Source organism: Protobothrops mucrosquamatus, unplaced genomic scaffold (assembly GCF_001527695.2).
Source record: "Protobothrops mucrosquamatus isolate PMUCROS unplaced genomic scaffold, P.Mucros_1.0 scaffold232, whole genome shotgun sequence".
Lineage (NCBI taxonomy): Eukaryota > Metazoa > Chordata > Lepidosauria > Squamata > Viperidae > Protobothrops > Protobothrops mucrosquamatus.
In genome coordinates, this window is record NW_015386583.1 from 6,971 (window position 1) to 20,732 (window position 13,762).

The following is a 13,762-nucleotide window of genomic DNA, read 5'->3' on the forward strand; positions in this document are numbered from 1 at the left end:
GCTTGTGAAATATTCTCTTCTGTAGTGATTAGTTGACTTGTGGAATGATCAATTAGAGTCTCGGTTTGAGATTTTAGGTCAAGCGTTTTTCTAGAGCTCAATTGATCAGTAGCTTCTTCCTCCATCTCTTTAAATTGTGTGCACTGTTGCATAGTCTGTTCCTCCTTTATTGTTCCTTGGCCTATAGGTTGATCCATTAAAATTTGAAATTCAGTTTGTGGTTCTGCAAAATGATCTTTAATTTTTCTCCAAGATTTCATGTACTCTGTAGCTTCCAGGATTTTTCCAATATAAGCTCATAATCAAGCTCTGGGTAAGATTCCTCCATTTCCATGATAAAATAGTCTTTTAGTCTTTTTGTAGAAGCTATATTTATTAGAAGTGAACAAATATCCACCTCCACAATTTCTAGTAAACAAATTCAGCCCACAGCTGCTTCAAGGCCTTTATCTTCCTGACAGTTAGAACAATTAACCAGTGGAACAACCTGCCTCCAGAAGCTGTGAATGCTTCAACATTGGAAGTTTTTAAGAAGAGACTGGATAGCCATTTGTCCGAAATGGTATAGGGATTCCTGCCTGAGCAGGGGGTTGGACTCGATGACCTCCAAGGTCCCTTCCAACTTTATTATTATTATTATTATTATTATTATTATTATTATTATTATTATTATTATTATTATTATTATTATTTGAAGGTCAAATCCATCTTCAAACACCAAGAGAAAGTACAATTGCAGTAATACTTTTCACCACAAGATGTCCTCAGTAGGTAAAAGCTTTTTTTCCGAGTTAAAAAAAAAAGATCTCATTAGGAAAATAGAGGGGGGGAAAGCAAATATCTCCAGCATAGTAAATAAAATAATAATGTTGTATAATAAAGATTTTTTCAGGGCCCCAAAATATCCAAAAAATTAAATATCCAATAAAAATTTACTGTTTTATAGTTTTGTTCAAAGCTTTTTTTCCCAAGTAAACAAACGGCACTCTCTTAGGGCAGGGAAGTCATTCAGAATTTCTTAATTCTTTCTGCCATTATTGAGGCAAAGATTTTATAATCCACATTTAATAGCGATATTGGTCTATAGTTTTTTATTTGTGTAGGGTCAGTACCTTCTTTAGGTATTAAAGTAATATTAGCTTCAGTCCACAACTTTAGTATTTTAGTCTCCATCAAGATTTCATTACACAGTTCTTTTAATGTCTGACTTAATACATCTTGTACTGCTATATAAAATTATGTGGGAAGTCCATCTGGACTCAGAGTTTTATCTTTTTTTGCCTTTTTATGGCTTCTATAATCTCCATCACTGATATTTTTCCATTTAGCATATTTCAAATATTCTCTGGGATTTTTGGCAAGTCTGCTTTTTTTAAATACAACTATATTTTTTCTTTAGGAATTTCCTCTGCCTTATAAAGTGTCTCATAGTAGTGTATGTACACATACACCCACACATACATTGTTGATTCAAAAATTCTATATCCTGAGTATTAATAATGCAGACAATGAAAATGCAATGACCAGTTTGCTATTTAATTACTTACTCCTGCTCTAGTTAAACCTGAGGTGATTTGAAGTAATTACAAACTATGACTTTTAATAAGGTCTATCTGGAGGAGGAGGAGGAGGAGGAGGAGCAGGAGCAGGAGCAGGAGCAGGAGGAGCAGGAAGTCATTACTACTGACAATGCAAGTTCCAGCCAGACATAAAAATCCAGTGTATATAGAAATTTACTGATCCCATATTCTTCACTTAGTAATTCTTCAGGTCAAGTCTGATGGCAAGATAGCAAGAGGAAATTGCAGCATAGCTTTGTCTGTAACAAGAGATTGACTAGGATACAGGATGAATCTAATGAGGCGAAAACTGCTAGTACGGTATCAGCTTTAGAGATTCACACTTCAAAAAATGATTGTATTGATATGGATTAAACATAGAATGGCATTTAATATATGCATACTTGATTTTTTAAAATAAAAATGAATTATTGATCAAAATGGGAAAAAGGAAAGATTAAAAAAGGATTATTAAACATTGTGCCTAATAGAAATTCAGTTACAGCTTTTTTGTTTTTGCTGAATTCAGTTTGGTAGCTATAGGCATAGCAAGCTGTAGATAGTGACATAACTATTAATTCCTCTATTTCCTATAAAAATATGATCTGTCTCAAAGGCAGAATTAGTTGCAGGAACAAAAGTAGCTATGTCAACATGTGGGAATCTCAGCTGTTACTTCAGTATAAGGCATATTTAGTGTAACATCTAAGTTTTTTGCAACAATGTCAAGCCTGAAGCATAACTCATCATTTCATAAATAAATGCAGTCTGAAAAAAATGGAAGGGTAATTATGATTCTACATTTATAGGGATTTAGGATTCTCAAGGTACAGCACAATGGATTGGTCATGTATTATACTAAGACAATTTTTTAAAATAATATTTATTGACTAATTCATAATTCACACAACATTATATTTAAACCAGGTCAGTATGATATAATTGCCAAATTTTAAAAAAAACCTTCCCATCCAGAAATTTTTCTTCACTCATTACTCTTTCAGTATAGTTTCTTATCTTGTAAAAGCTAAGTTGTAGTCCTGAGCTAAACATTAGAGATGAACATAACAAAGGGCACCATTTTCAATATTTCATGCAACTGGAGGTAAAGAGCAACTTAGACTGAACAGAGGCTAAAAATAAACTTAAAGCTGTTCAGCACTCTAATGTCTGTTTAAACATTTAACTAATATATAGATGGGCTTAAATACAGAATTTAAAGTGTTTCAGAGAAATATTTTGCTGCTGAAAAAGATTCTTTTTTTCCTCAACAATAAATACTGTGGAAAAATGACACTCTTTTGCTATTGCGTCTCTAGAAGAAATGCAGGCAGTTTGTTTACTAGCTTTTGATTAGAAAGTTGCTTTGCAGTAAGGCAAGACAGAATCTATATATTTTCTGTGCTGCCAGATTAAATTCATCCTGACTTTGTTAGAAAAATATTGCTTAATAGAATAGAGAAGCTGGCACATAAGAAAAAGAACATTTTAAAAAGGGAGTACAAGAAAGAGTTTAAAATGGTGAACCCTGTACTTTCACATACTTTCAAGAATAGAATTTTGATGGCTATTCACAGCACATTTGAATCTCTTCGGCAAGACTGAGACACAGCAGAATCCGTCTTTTCTCAGCTATCAGTTCCTCTTTGGGGATCTGTCCCAAAAGTTTTTTGGCAAAGATGATCAGATCTTGCATGAAAAGGCCAACTGGTGAACGTGGAGCCTCAGGGAGACATTCTAAGCATCCACTTTTGAAACAGAAGTTGATCTTCTTATCCCGTTTCATCCCGGGAGCCCTTTCTTCAATCCAAGTCAGAGGCCTTAGTTAAAGCAGAAAGACTTTTTTTAAATAAGAAAGAAACCAAACTTTTCAAAGAATTGTGTAAAAGAAAACCATTTGTCTTACTGTCACAAAGATGGCAAAATTGTTAACATTAATTCCTCCAAGATTTTGAACTTTATGTAAAAAATTGCCATCTAGCGGGAGAGATTCATTGCTTGGTTTGTCATTTGTACTATTTGAATATACAGAACTGCTATGGTTCATTGCCTTTATGTTTAGTTGTGCGCTTTGCTTGTGTGCTTTCAATAGCAGGGGAGAAAAAAGACTCAGACTCTATAGCCTTGGATGGATAGGAGTACATAATGCATTTGCCAAGTAATGTATACTGAAGATGTTCTATGAATTACTGGTTTTTAAACAAAGATATTGCCAAATTAGTACAGTTATGCCTTTGTCAGTGGAAGTCATGAACTGGTCACTGTGGGTCAAGTTGAAACAAAATCATAAAGTCATGTCACAGTGATTAGTTAGCCTGAGCTATAGCTGGAACCCAGGGGCCAGAAAGCAGATAAAAAGAAATGATCTAGAATCTACTAGTGCAGCTTTAAAAATACAACAAAACAGTCACATTCCTATTTTTTTCTATATTGGAATCAAGAGATGTTGGGATTGCAATCTATTTTTGTTAACTGGTTTGAAAGACTATAAATTGTGAATATTTTATTAGGAAATAGAGAAAAGAATGCACAATGATAACATACATTTTGAAAAAGGGGCATCTCATCATAGCAGGTTTATCACAAAGTACAGCAAAATACTCTATGATGAAATTTCATGGGTATTTCATGGGCCACTTCTGATTCCTTATGTTTGTGAGAATATTAATTTAGATGTGATGCTTCCTTTAAAACACACTGCAAAGTTTACCCTTCTCCAAAGACATTTTCTTATATATATAATTTTTATTAAATAAATGTTTTAAAATAATAAAAAACATACAAATTTTGAAAGAGAAAAAATAAGGAAAGGAAAGTAAGTGAAGAAAAATGGAAACAGACAAGGAAGAAAGGAAAGGAAAGGAAATAAAGGATAATATATAAATAAATATTACTAACTGATTTTTAATAGTCAGTAATAAATATAGTTATTGTCTTTTCTCTAATTAAACAAGACAATTTTGTCATCTCTGCTAATTCTGTCATTCTCATCAGTCATTCTCCATGCTGATTTAGTCTTTCTGTTTTTGTGCATTTTGCAGTGCCCTCACCAAAAGAATACTTTTATGTTCATCAGTCACTCATGTTAGATGTTGAAATCTAGGCTTCTGTCATAGTTACACATCCATAAATAAGAGCTACCAAATATTCAGTAACTGCAAATAGATGATATCACTGAAATAGTGACAGTAGGAAACTGCCATGGAATAGAATAGATTTGGAGCCCTATATATATATATGTCAGCCAAAAGCTAAGAGGGTAATATGACATTTGGAAACTATTTATATGGATCTCTATAGCCTCTACAAAGACAACATAGATATTGTTGTCCTAGATAAGCTGGCCACAGATCCTGCAATATTCAAAACACTGCTTTGTGTATATGTTAATAAGCAATTCATCATTTTTTCAGTGTTGGATACTTTTGCCCGTCTCTTAGCACCACATGCTAGTATTGCTTATGTTTCATGGAAAGTGACTAAATAGCTAATTTTTATTATTTGAGTTTTCTGTTTGAACTAGAAGCCCAAAACCTTCAAAATCGATACTGTCTTTTTTTTTACTCTTTAGGTTTGCAGAATTATTACAGAATTAAGTCAAGTCACAACTGGCAGAGTTCCAGTGCTAGGTTTTCAAGTCTAGATCTAACAGCTCTTGGTTTTTTATAATGAACTTCACTTTTACCCTACACTTTTTCTTTTCCCTTACCCTGCCCTACTTTCCAATTATTTTCATTTTTCTCTCTATTTTATATTTTAACAAACTAATAAAATTATATCTATAAAAATGAACTTCAAATTAAATCCTGCTTCAAAAGGTTAGCCACAATGAGCTCAATGGGAGTGACCTCAGAATAGATGTATAGAATGTTGAAGATCAGATATTAGGTGTCAGTCTGCTAATTCTTTCTCTGACATGAGTGGTTTGCACAGCTCACTAGAGCAGGCTGAAATAGGATTCTATATTTTTTTGTTCAGGAACTTGTGTGATCCCAACCATTGTTCTATCAAATTGAATGAATCAGGGAATCATTTTGAACCATAATATAGTTGCTTTCCTTAGACACAGCATTCTCAGTCACCAGACAATATTGCCTGGAAACTGGAAAAGAAGAAAGCCAGCAGGGGGTCGTGAGATATCCAGTGTGATCATAATAGCTGTCAGGCTTTAATGACAGTCAAAACTAGAATTTTGGAATGTATTATAATATGGTTATGGCATTAATAAAATTTTGGAAGCCTGTCAGAGCCTTACTCAGATTTCTAATATAATGAAGGCAGATTTGCTTTGCATTTCTTTCTCAAACCTTTTCTTCTGAGGACTTAAAAATATTTTTCTCTGTCTCGCCTTTCTATCTATTCTCTTCCCCTTCCAAGAGTCAAACTAAGCATATGGTTGGATCTAACTGTGATAAATGCCACCTTATGGGAGCGTGTAGTTCAGCCAGTTTTGAAAAAGGCAGTAGTTCATCCCCTCAAGACACATTCTTGGTGTGACTTCCAGGAAAAAAATAGTGAACTGAAGACTATGATGGAATGAACAGTCAGCAAGTAGAGCAGTTCTTCTCTGGACAAGGAGAGGACTTGAGATCATCGACATGTGCTCCAGGATGTTGCACCTTGTGAGAAGACTGAAAGATAATGGTTTTCAGCAGATTCAGAGCTCTGGGAGTTGCAGGAATAGCCATTTAGAGCCTTCAAAAGGACATTCAACTTCCATACTTCCTTTTCTGATCCTTTTAAAAATTGGTTAACTTTTTTGCAGCTATTAGGAAACATTTGATTAACAAATTTGAAAATACTAGGTGAGTTTTCTTGAATCCTTAGTGAAAGATGTTTTAAATACAAGTTTAACGACTTAAATAAACAACAAAAGGATAATTAAAACTTTGAATAATTACATATGGACTATTTTATTTTATTATTTTATTTTATTTTATTATTTTATTTTATTATTTTATTTTATTTTATTATTTTATTTTATTTTATTTTATTTTATTATTTTATTTTATTATTTTATTTTATTTTATTTTATTTTATTTTATTTTATTTTATTTTATTTTATTTTATTATTTTATTTGCAACCTATCTCATTGCAAGGCTGAACTAAGGGTTTAGATAGATTTGAAATAAGATTTTACAATTAATTATAGGAGAACATATTCATTTTTATGCATCTTTCAGCATTCAGCTGGGGTAGAATTTTTTTTATGTTTAATATTTTATGTTTAATGTTAGATGTCGTTGTAGTTGATTTGGGAGGTTTTTTGTACACAAGGTTTTTTTTCTTAAACATCTTAAAAATTACAAGGATATACAAATAACAAATTAAGAATTTGGTTTGGTCTGGATTATTTTCCTATATTAGAGTTACAAAAAACAACTTGTTAAAGATTTGAAGACTTTTGTGAGATGGACAAAGAAAAATGAAAAGAAATTAAATTCTAAGGCATTATTTGAAGGAACTAACGATTAAGATTATTAAAAGTAAAAGCAAGCAGTGTAACATTTGTTTATCTGATCAAGACTAAAATAGATATTTATCTCTGATAACTCTTGACAGAACTTTGCTGATCAGAACTTAACAACAAGGTTTTAAAGATTTGTTTATAGAAAAAAGATGGGACATGGGAAGAAGTAATCATTTGTTGTATTTTAAGAGAAGGTGATAAGTTATTAAATTGTTTATACTTGTGATAAAGGGAGAAATAATTTCTTTATAAAGTTGTGTTTTTTTTCTTTACTATATTTTTATATTTATTTTTTTTCTGTTTTTTTTTTTTTTTTTTTTTTTTTTTTTTTTTTTTTTTTTTTTTTTTTTTTTTTTTTTTTTTTTTTTTTTTTTTTTTTTTTTTTTGCAGATCAATAATGATTGACGTTAAGGGTACCCTTTCAGGAACTCAGCTACAGATGCTGCTCCTCGGGTTCAGTTAAACTTACTGCTAAAGTGGCAATTTGGCCCTGGGTTTATGAACATTTTATGATGAAGTCAGTGAAACTATGGTAGAATACTATGCACTGCTTCTATTTCTTAGCAGTCAATACTAATCATAGCATTAAGTCAAGAACTAGAAGTCCTGAAGCACAAATGAAAGAGCATGGAATAAATCAAGTAGAACAAAAGTGGAAAGTTTAAGAAACAGATCATATGCTGCCAGGGAAAACATCAAGAACTAGTAATCTGACTAGTGGAAAAAATACAATAATAATTACAATAATGAAAGATCAACTTTATTCAAAAATTATTTACTAATGACTAGCAAAATGATCTGGTCTTAATTTCAGAGTGTATTAGAATTGGGCTACTAATAAAGTCAAATGAGTGGATGGATGGATGGAGGGATGGATGGATGGATGGATGAATGAATGAAATTCTATACATCGTAAGGTTTCTGCCAAGATAAAAATATTGTTTATCTAATGATGTATCATTATTAGCCAGAATAAAATTATTTTGATTAATTAACATTTCTAGTGCTTAACAAAACCAACCTTTTGTTTGCTGTCTGAAAATGTACTGTCATTCTGAAGTAGTTTTTTTCTTTTTGTTGTTCTCTTGTGGCAGAAGTGACAGTGAGATCTCCAAAAAGATCCACCAACCAGGTGAGGCGAGCAATGCCACTAAAAGATGGAAATCCTGAATATCTTTCATCCAATGGACCCCCTTTAGGAATAATAAAGAAAACTTAAATCAAAAGCTGGAAAAGAGAAGATTTTAAAATATCTTCAGACAGAATTTATATTATAAATGACTAGAAAGTATGAGGTGTGACTTACATATATAAGTGGCAGATTGAACTGTAGTACTTTAAGCTATAATTGAGGGGTACAGAATATCATACTTTTGGTTGTTCTTCTAAATATTTATTTTTCATAGCAAACAAAGAGTATAGTTGTCCTCAAAGGGCTGATCTGCAATTTTATGTTCACAATAAATACTATTCGAAATATCTTCCAACTACCCCTTTCTCTACCTTTAATATGAAATGACTCAATCCATTCATGACACAAACCTAGATATACAAATATTTTTCAAATCAGGGTGACTCATCAAAGACATATGAAGTCAAAGGACTAACCTGTGAAATGTAATGTTCCCTTCACAAGCTCCTTTCCTGATACCTCTTTCTTCAGTTGTTTGTATTCCTCTGTTAGTAGTTCAATATGTTCCACATGGAGGATCTTGCCTGACATTGAGCCAATTTATATTTGGACAGGTTACTTGTTATGGGCACAAAGCAATTAATATTTAAGAATAGCAGAACATCCCCCCAAAAGAGTTGTCACTACATTGATTGTATTGGGAAGTTATGAAAGAAATTGTATGTTTGTAATTTCTTGTCTCCTGGTTGTGAAAGCCATAACTCTTTAGATAAGGGACTAGTAACTTTTAGGAAAGAGGCAGGAACTAGCTATATATTCTGTTGTCCTGCATCAAGATGCTACTGTATATCGAGAGAAAGAAAAGCAACATTTCTCATATTCTCATTTTATTCAACTATTGATAAAGAACCAAACAGATTTATGATTGTATTGTCCTAGAATGTATACTCAATTTCCTTTTCTTCCATTCAGTCATGCCCAGTTCTCAGAGACTGCGTCAACAAGTCCCTGCAGTTTTCTAGGCAACATTTTTCAGATGTGGTTTGCCATTGTTTTCTTCCTAGAGTTGTGAAAAACTGATTGGTCCAAGATCACCAAGCTGGCTTTGTTCCTAAGGCAGGACTACAGTTCATGGTCTCTCAGTTTCTAACCTCGTGTCTTAACCACTACACAAAATTGGCTTTCTTACAATCTACATTACGAGGTCCTAAATTCCAAAATGAAAAATTTGATTAGAATCTTCAGATTCACTCAGTAATACAATATCCCTATTTAGTATATGAATAGAACTGAATCCATTAAGGTTATAGATGCTTAGGTTCCAAATGGATAACAGTACTTAGGATGCTACCTACTATTTAAAGTTCTATCTTAAACAATTCTGACTTTGGGGGGGGAGAGGGAAGAGGAGATTAAAAAAAATAATTTGAGTATCAACATTTAAACAACAGATGTGGATTTGTATTATATATTACCTTTCAGCTCTGCCAACTCCCAAAGTTCATGAGCTACCTTTGCAGACAATGCCAAAGGGTACTCAACAAGGACATGCTTGCCAGCCTCTAGGAACTTTCTTATAGAAAAGAAAAAATATATATTTTATACTTCCCTTAGGAAGATGAAAGCAGTGTATAGATATCCCCCAATTATTATCAGCAGTCTTGGAAAATTATCATATCTAAAGCCCAATTTGGCCTTTAAACACATTTAAAGCCATAACTGTAGATACTAGACAGCATGGACCAATATTTATTTGTTATACACATGTAAATAATGTGCAGTTCCCAATAAGATGCATGCATATTTATTCTGCTGCTTTTCTCACTATCATAATTTTGAAAGCTGGGAAAGTGTACAATTTAAATATTTTGATATTTTATTTGCATCTGAATGTAAAGCTTAATATTTTTTCAGAATTTGGTTCTAAAATGTAACTGATGGATGCCTAGTTATCAACTTAAATTATCACCAGTTTGATAATGCAGAAAATGTTAGTGGCTTCTATTCTGTTTTCCACTAGATTAAAAATCTGTATATCTTGCCGATAATTAAAATAAGGTTAAAAAAAACATGCACGCGCACACACACATCTATACACAAATAATACAACAACCCCACCCAAGTATTTTTCATTTTAAGTCTATTTTAAATCTTTTAATGGATACTATCAATTGTATTAATAGACTGTAACTATAGGAAAGCTATAGAACGTCCGGATTCTCTAGAACATTGTAAAACGTTTTTGCAAATAAATAATAGTTTGCTGCCTTCTAAAATTTTGGCTTGGTTATGATATTATTTGTGTCATTTTTTAAAATTTTGATCTCCCCCTTGGCTATCTTGCTGTTTAGAGTGGTAATTAATTAATGAACATTCTAATGGCATTTTGATATCAAGAATTCAAAAGGCAATACCTTACACTCTCAATATGGTTTTGGTTATCTGTACTGATGATGGCAGCATGGACCTCTGGGTTGTCTAGAGCTTCTTGCAGACTAATTTGCTTGACCTGATAAACATCATCTAGAGATCTTCTAGTTTTAGCAGAAAAAGAAAGGAACTCTGAGAAAGACTTCCATGAGAATTCCCAGATTATGAAACAGCACCAGGAGAAGAAGTATTAACATCTTAATGGTTAGATCTAGGAAGTCCTAACTGAAATTGTCTTTCAAGTATAGTTTCAATGTGTTTGTTAATTCTGATAATATGATTAATTGATGCCTCTCTTCTTTAACCTACTGTCCTCAGTTTCAAGATCCTGTTCTGAGTGATCCATATGTTGTATGAGGTTAAAATATTAACAAGGAATAAGGTTTCTAACAATAAACTTCTCAGGTTATGGAATTATTTCTGGGAGGACTTCCCAAATAAACCTGAGCAAAACACTCTCTTGTACTAATATAGTATAGCTATTGTTTAGTATTAAAATTGAAAGCCAGCTTGGTTACTATAGCAAAACAGTGGCAACTTGAATTCAAAACAGTTGCTTCAAGTTTGAAAAAACATTGCTCTGGATATGAAATTGATTATGTCAACATTTTTGAAAATGTTGATCTTATAAAAGGATGTTACAACATTGAAAAAGTATAGAACCGTTCAAACAGCCTATCTGAAAGCCAGAGCAATTTTTACAAATTTAAAATAGGTTGTGAATTTGAAATTGTTTGCATGCTATTAGTCTTCAATATTTGGAGTATATTAGCAATAATAACTGAAAAATACAATTGTCATTCAATGAAAGATACATTACAAATATTAGTATGGAAAAACAAGATTTGGGACTTCTAGCACAAATGTTCTCAATGGTGATATAAATATAGAAGACAGTGCAAGAGTTTAAGAATCCAGGCATTACTTTGCATTAAATGAATCATATTACTTAACAACTATTTCTATGTTTTGCCATTTAACTCATTCAGCTCTACCATTACATTCTGATTATGAAATGGATGTTAATATTTCAACTAGGCAATGAGAATAAAGCTACAGAGTTCTAAAAACCATGGGACTCCATAGTCAATTCAAGACATACATTTGTCTGACTACAATGCATCTAGTTAACTTAAATAAAGAGGCCCCTCTCACCTAGAAACAAATCCCAATAATTTAAGATGCTCAGCAGGACTGGAAGACAAAGGATTCAGCAAATCTCTGATTCGTATAGATCCAGCAATTCCAATTCCAATCACTACTGTTCCAAACATTGCCAATTCTAAATGAAAAAGGAGAAAGGAAAGGAACAGTAAAAATATATATGAAAAAGTATCTGGCTTTTGAGCTACTGCTAAGGCAAGCATAAAAAAACCAAGAGACATAATTCAAGAAAATGCAATCATTTGCTTTTAACGGTGAAATTGTATAACTGTAATTACCACATTTTTCTAAACTTTGAATATCTTTTTCATCTTTTCAGAAGTTTGTTTCTCCTTTTCTCTCTTTGCTATTTTTATCTATAAATTAACTTTTTCTTTTTTATTTAGTACCCTCTTTCCTGTCAATTTACATGTGGAGTGAATGAATAAGAACAGTTTCTATTTATTTTCTGGACAGCCTTTACAAGCAGGCATATAAAAGATTCTCTGGAACTTTTTAAATTTACTCAATTTGCCTAAGTGGTACCCATCATCCTTTAAAAGATTGAGAATATTTTTATTAAATTCCTCATATGTGTCAGGAAAATTGGGCTAAATGGCCAGCAGCATGAACAGTAAGTAAAAGACATCAATCCACAAATAATTATCGATTCTTTTCCTCTCCAATATTCCATCCATTCCTCCACTCTGTCAGCAATTTCCTGGATGAGGTGAGGCAACAGTAAAAAAAAAAAAGCAGGTGGTCCAAGAAGAATCATAAAACATGGACAGAAGTATATACCTGGGACAAATAAGGTGAGACTTTCTCTTGAATTGATGTAAGCAGGTCACAAAAGGTGCCTTTCCTCCATACAGAAGAATATCAGAGTTAGTAATGAAAGTAATATTATTCAGAGTTGAGCCTCAACTTAATCTACTTTTTCTGTGTCATAGAGATAAGTCCTACATACTTTAATCTGCTTCAGTTAAATACAACTGACTTGTTATCACTCAGAAACAGTACATGAGTGTCAAACAGAAATCCAGTTTTTTTTGTTAAAACAGGACACAGTTCCAACGAAAGTGTAATTTGATTTTTACTTTTTAAAAAACTAGGTTTTTTTCTTTAAAAATCATGAGTTCTGTTCTCTATAATACTATAATACTATTATTTTATTATACTGTAATTAAAAAAACAGGCTGGTTTCAGAAAACTTCATTTTTTCCAGCTGAAATTTCACTCGCTTCTTCATTGAAAATTTTCATAATAAAACTTTCAGAAATTTTGGTTAATTGTAAAAAAACCATATAATTTCCACTTGTTGATCAGTTAAAAAAATCATAGAGAATTATGCTATTATTTTTATAAAAGTCATCTATACCACCACCTACCAATAGCCTAAGACAGGGGTGTCCAAACTTTTTTCAAAGAGGGCCAGATTGGATGAAGTGAACGTGCTGGAGGGCCGAACATTTTTCCGAACATTCTTGAACCATTACAATTAAATGCAAATGAATTATTTTATGCCAAGTTAATTGCAAATGGCATACTTTTCATTTCATAACATTAAGATCAACTGACAGCTGGAATATCAAGTCCCAAAAGAAGATAAGCAAAACATTTAGTAATATCTAAAAAAAACCTGTTGGAAATGTTATTTATGCAAATCAGATGCAAGGCATTTCTTAAGGTCTTAAGATGGAAATGCCATGTATCCCCACATCACAATCTGTAATTTATGCTATTATAAATGTAGTCAAACTGAGAATGTAATTGGTAAGAAAATTTAGAAACTTTCTATTTAACAAGATAGAGAAAAAAATAAAGGGATGAAATGTGATAGTGACAAATGCAAATGTCTTCACTGAAAAGTAAATGAAAAATTGATAGCAGTATTCGTGAAAAAGACCTGTTAATCATAAGCTAAATATGAGCAATAAAAAATCACATAGTTGCCAAAAACCTGAATGTAAATTTAATCTGTTTTGGTGGTAGTTTCAAATTAGGTCGTTACCATTCTGATTGTG

At 32.1% G+C, this 13,762-nt stretch overlaps 1 protein-coding gene across 1 annotated transcript in view; it reads right to left on the bottom strand.

Moving 5' to 3' along the window:
- Positions 1-2,346: 2,346 nt before the first annotated feature.
- The window catches only part of BLVRA (biliverdin reductase A), a 37,485-nt gene continuing 26,069 nt past the window's right edge, over positions 2,347-13,762 (bottom strand). The window contains exons 2-7 of the mRNA XM_015814250.1: positions 11,748-11,874; positions 10,577-10,696; positions 9,638-9,735; positions 8,639-8,746; positions 8,052-8,223; positions 2,347-3,379 (exon numbers count right to left, since the gene is read on the bottom strand). Coding sequence (XP_015669736.1) covers positions 3,127-3,379; positions 8,052-8,223; positions 8,639-8,746; positions 9,638-9,735; positions 10,577-10,696; positions 11,748-11,866 — 870 coding nt within the window. The 5' untranslated portion in view covers positions 11,867-11,874 and the 3' untranslated portion in view covers positions 2,347-3,126. The remainder of the gene's footprint in view (positions 3,380-8,051; positions 8,224-8,638; positions 8,747-9,637; positions 9,736-10,576; positions 10,697-11,747; positions 11,875-13,762) is intronic.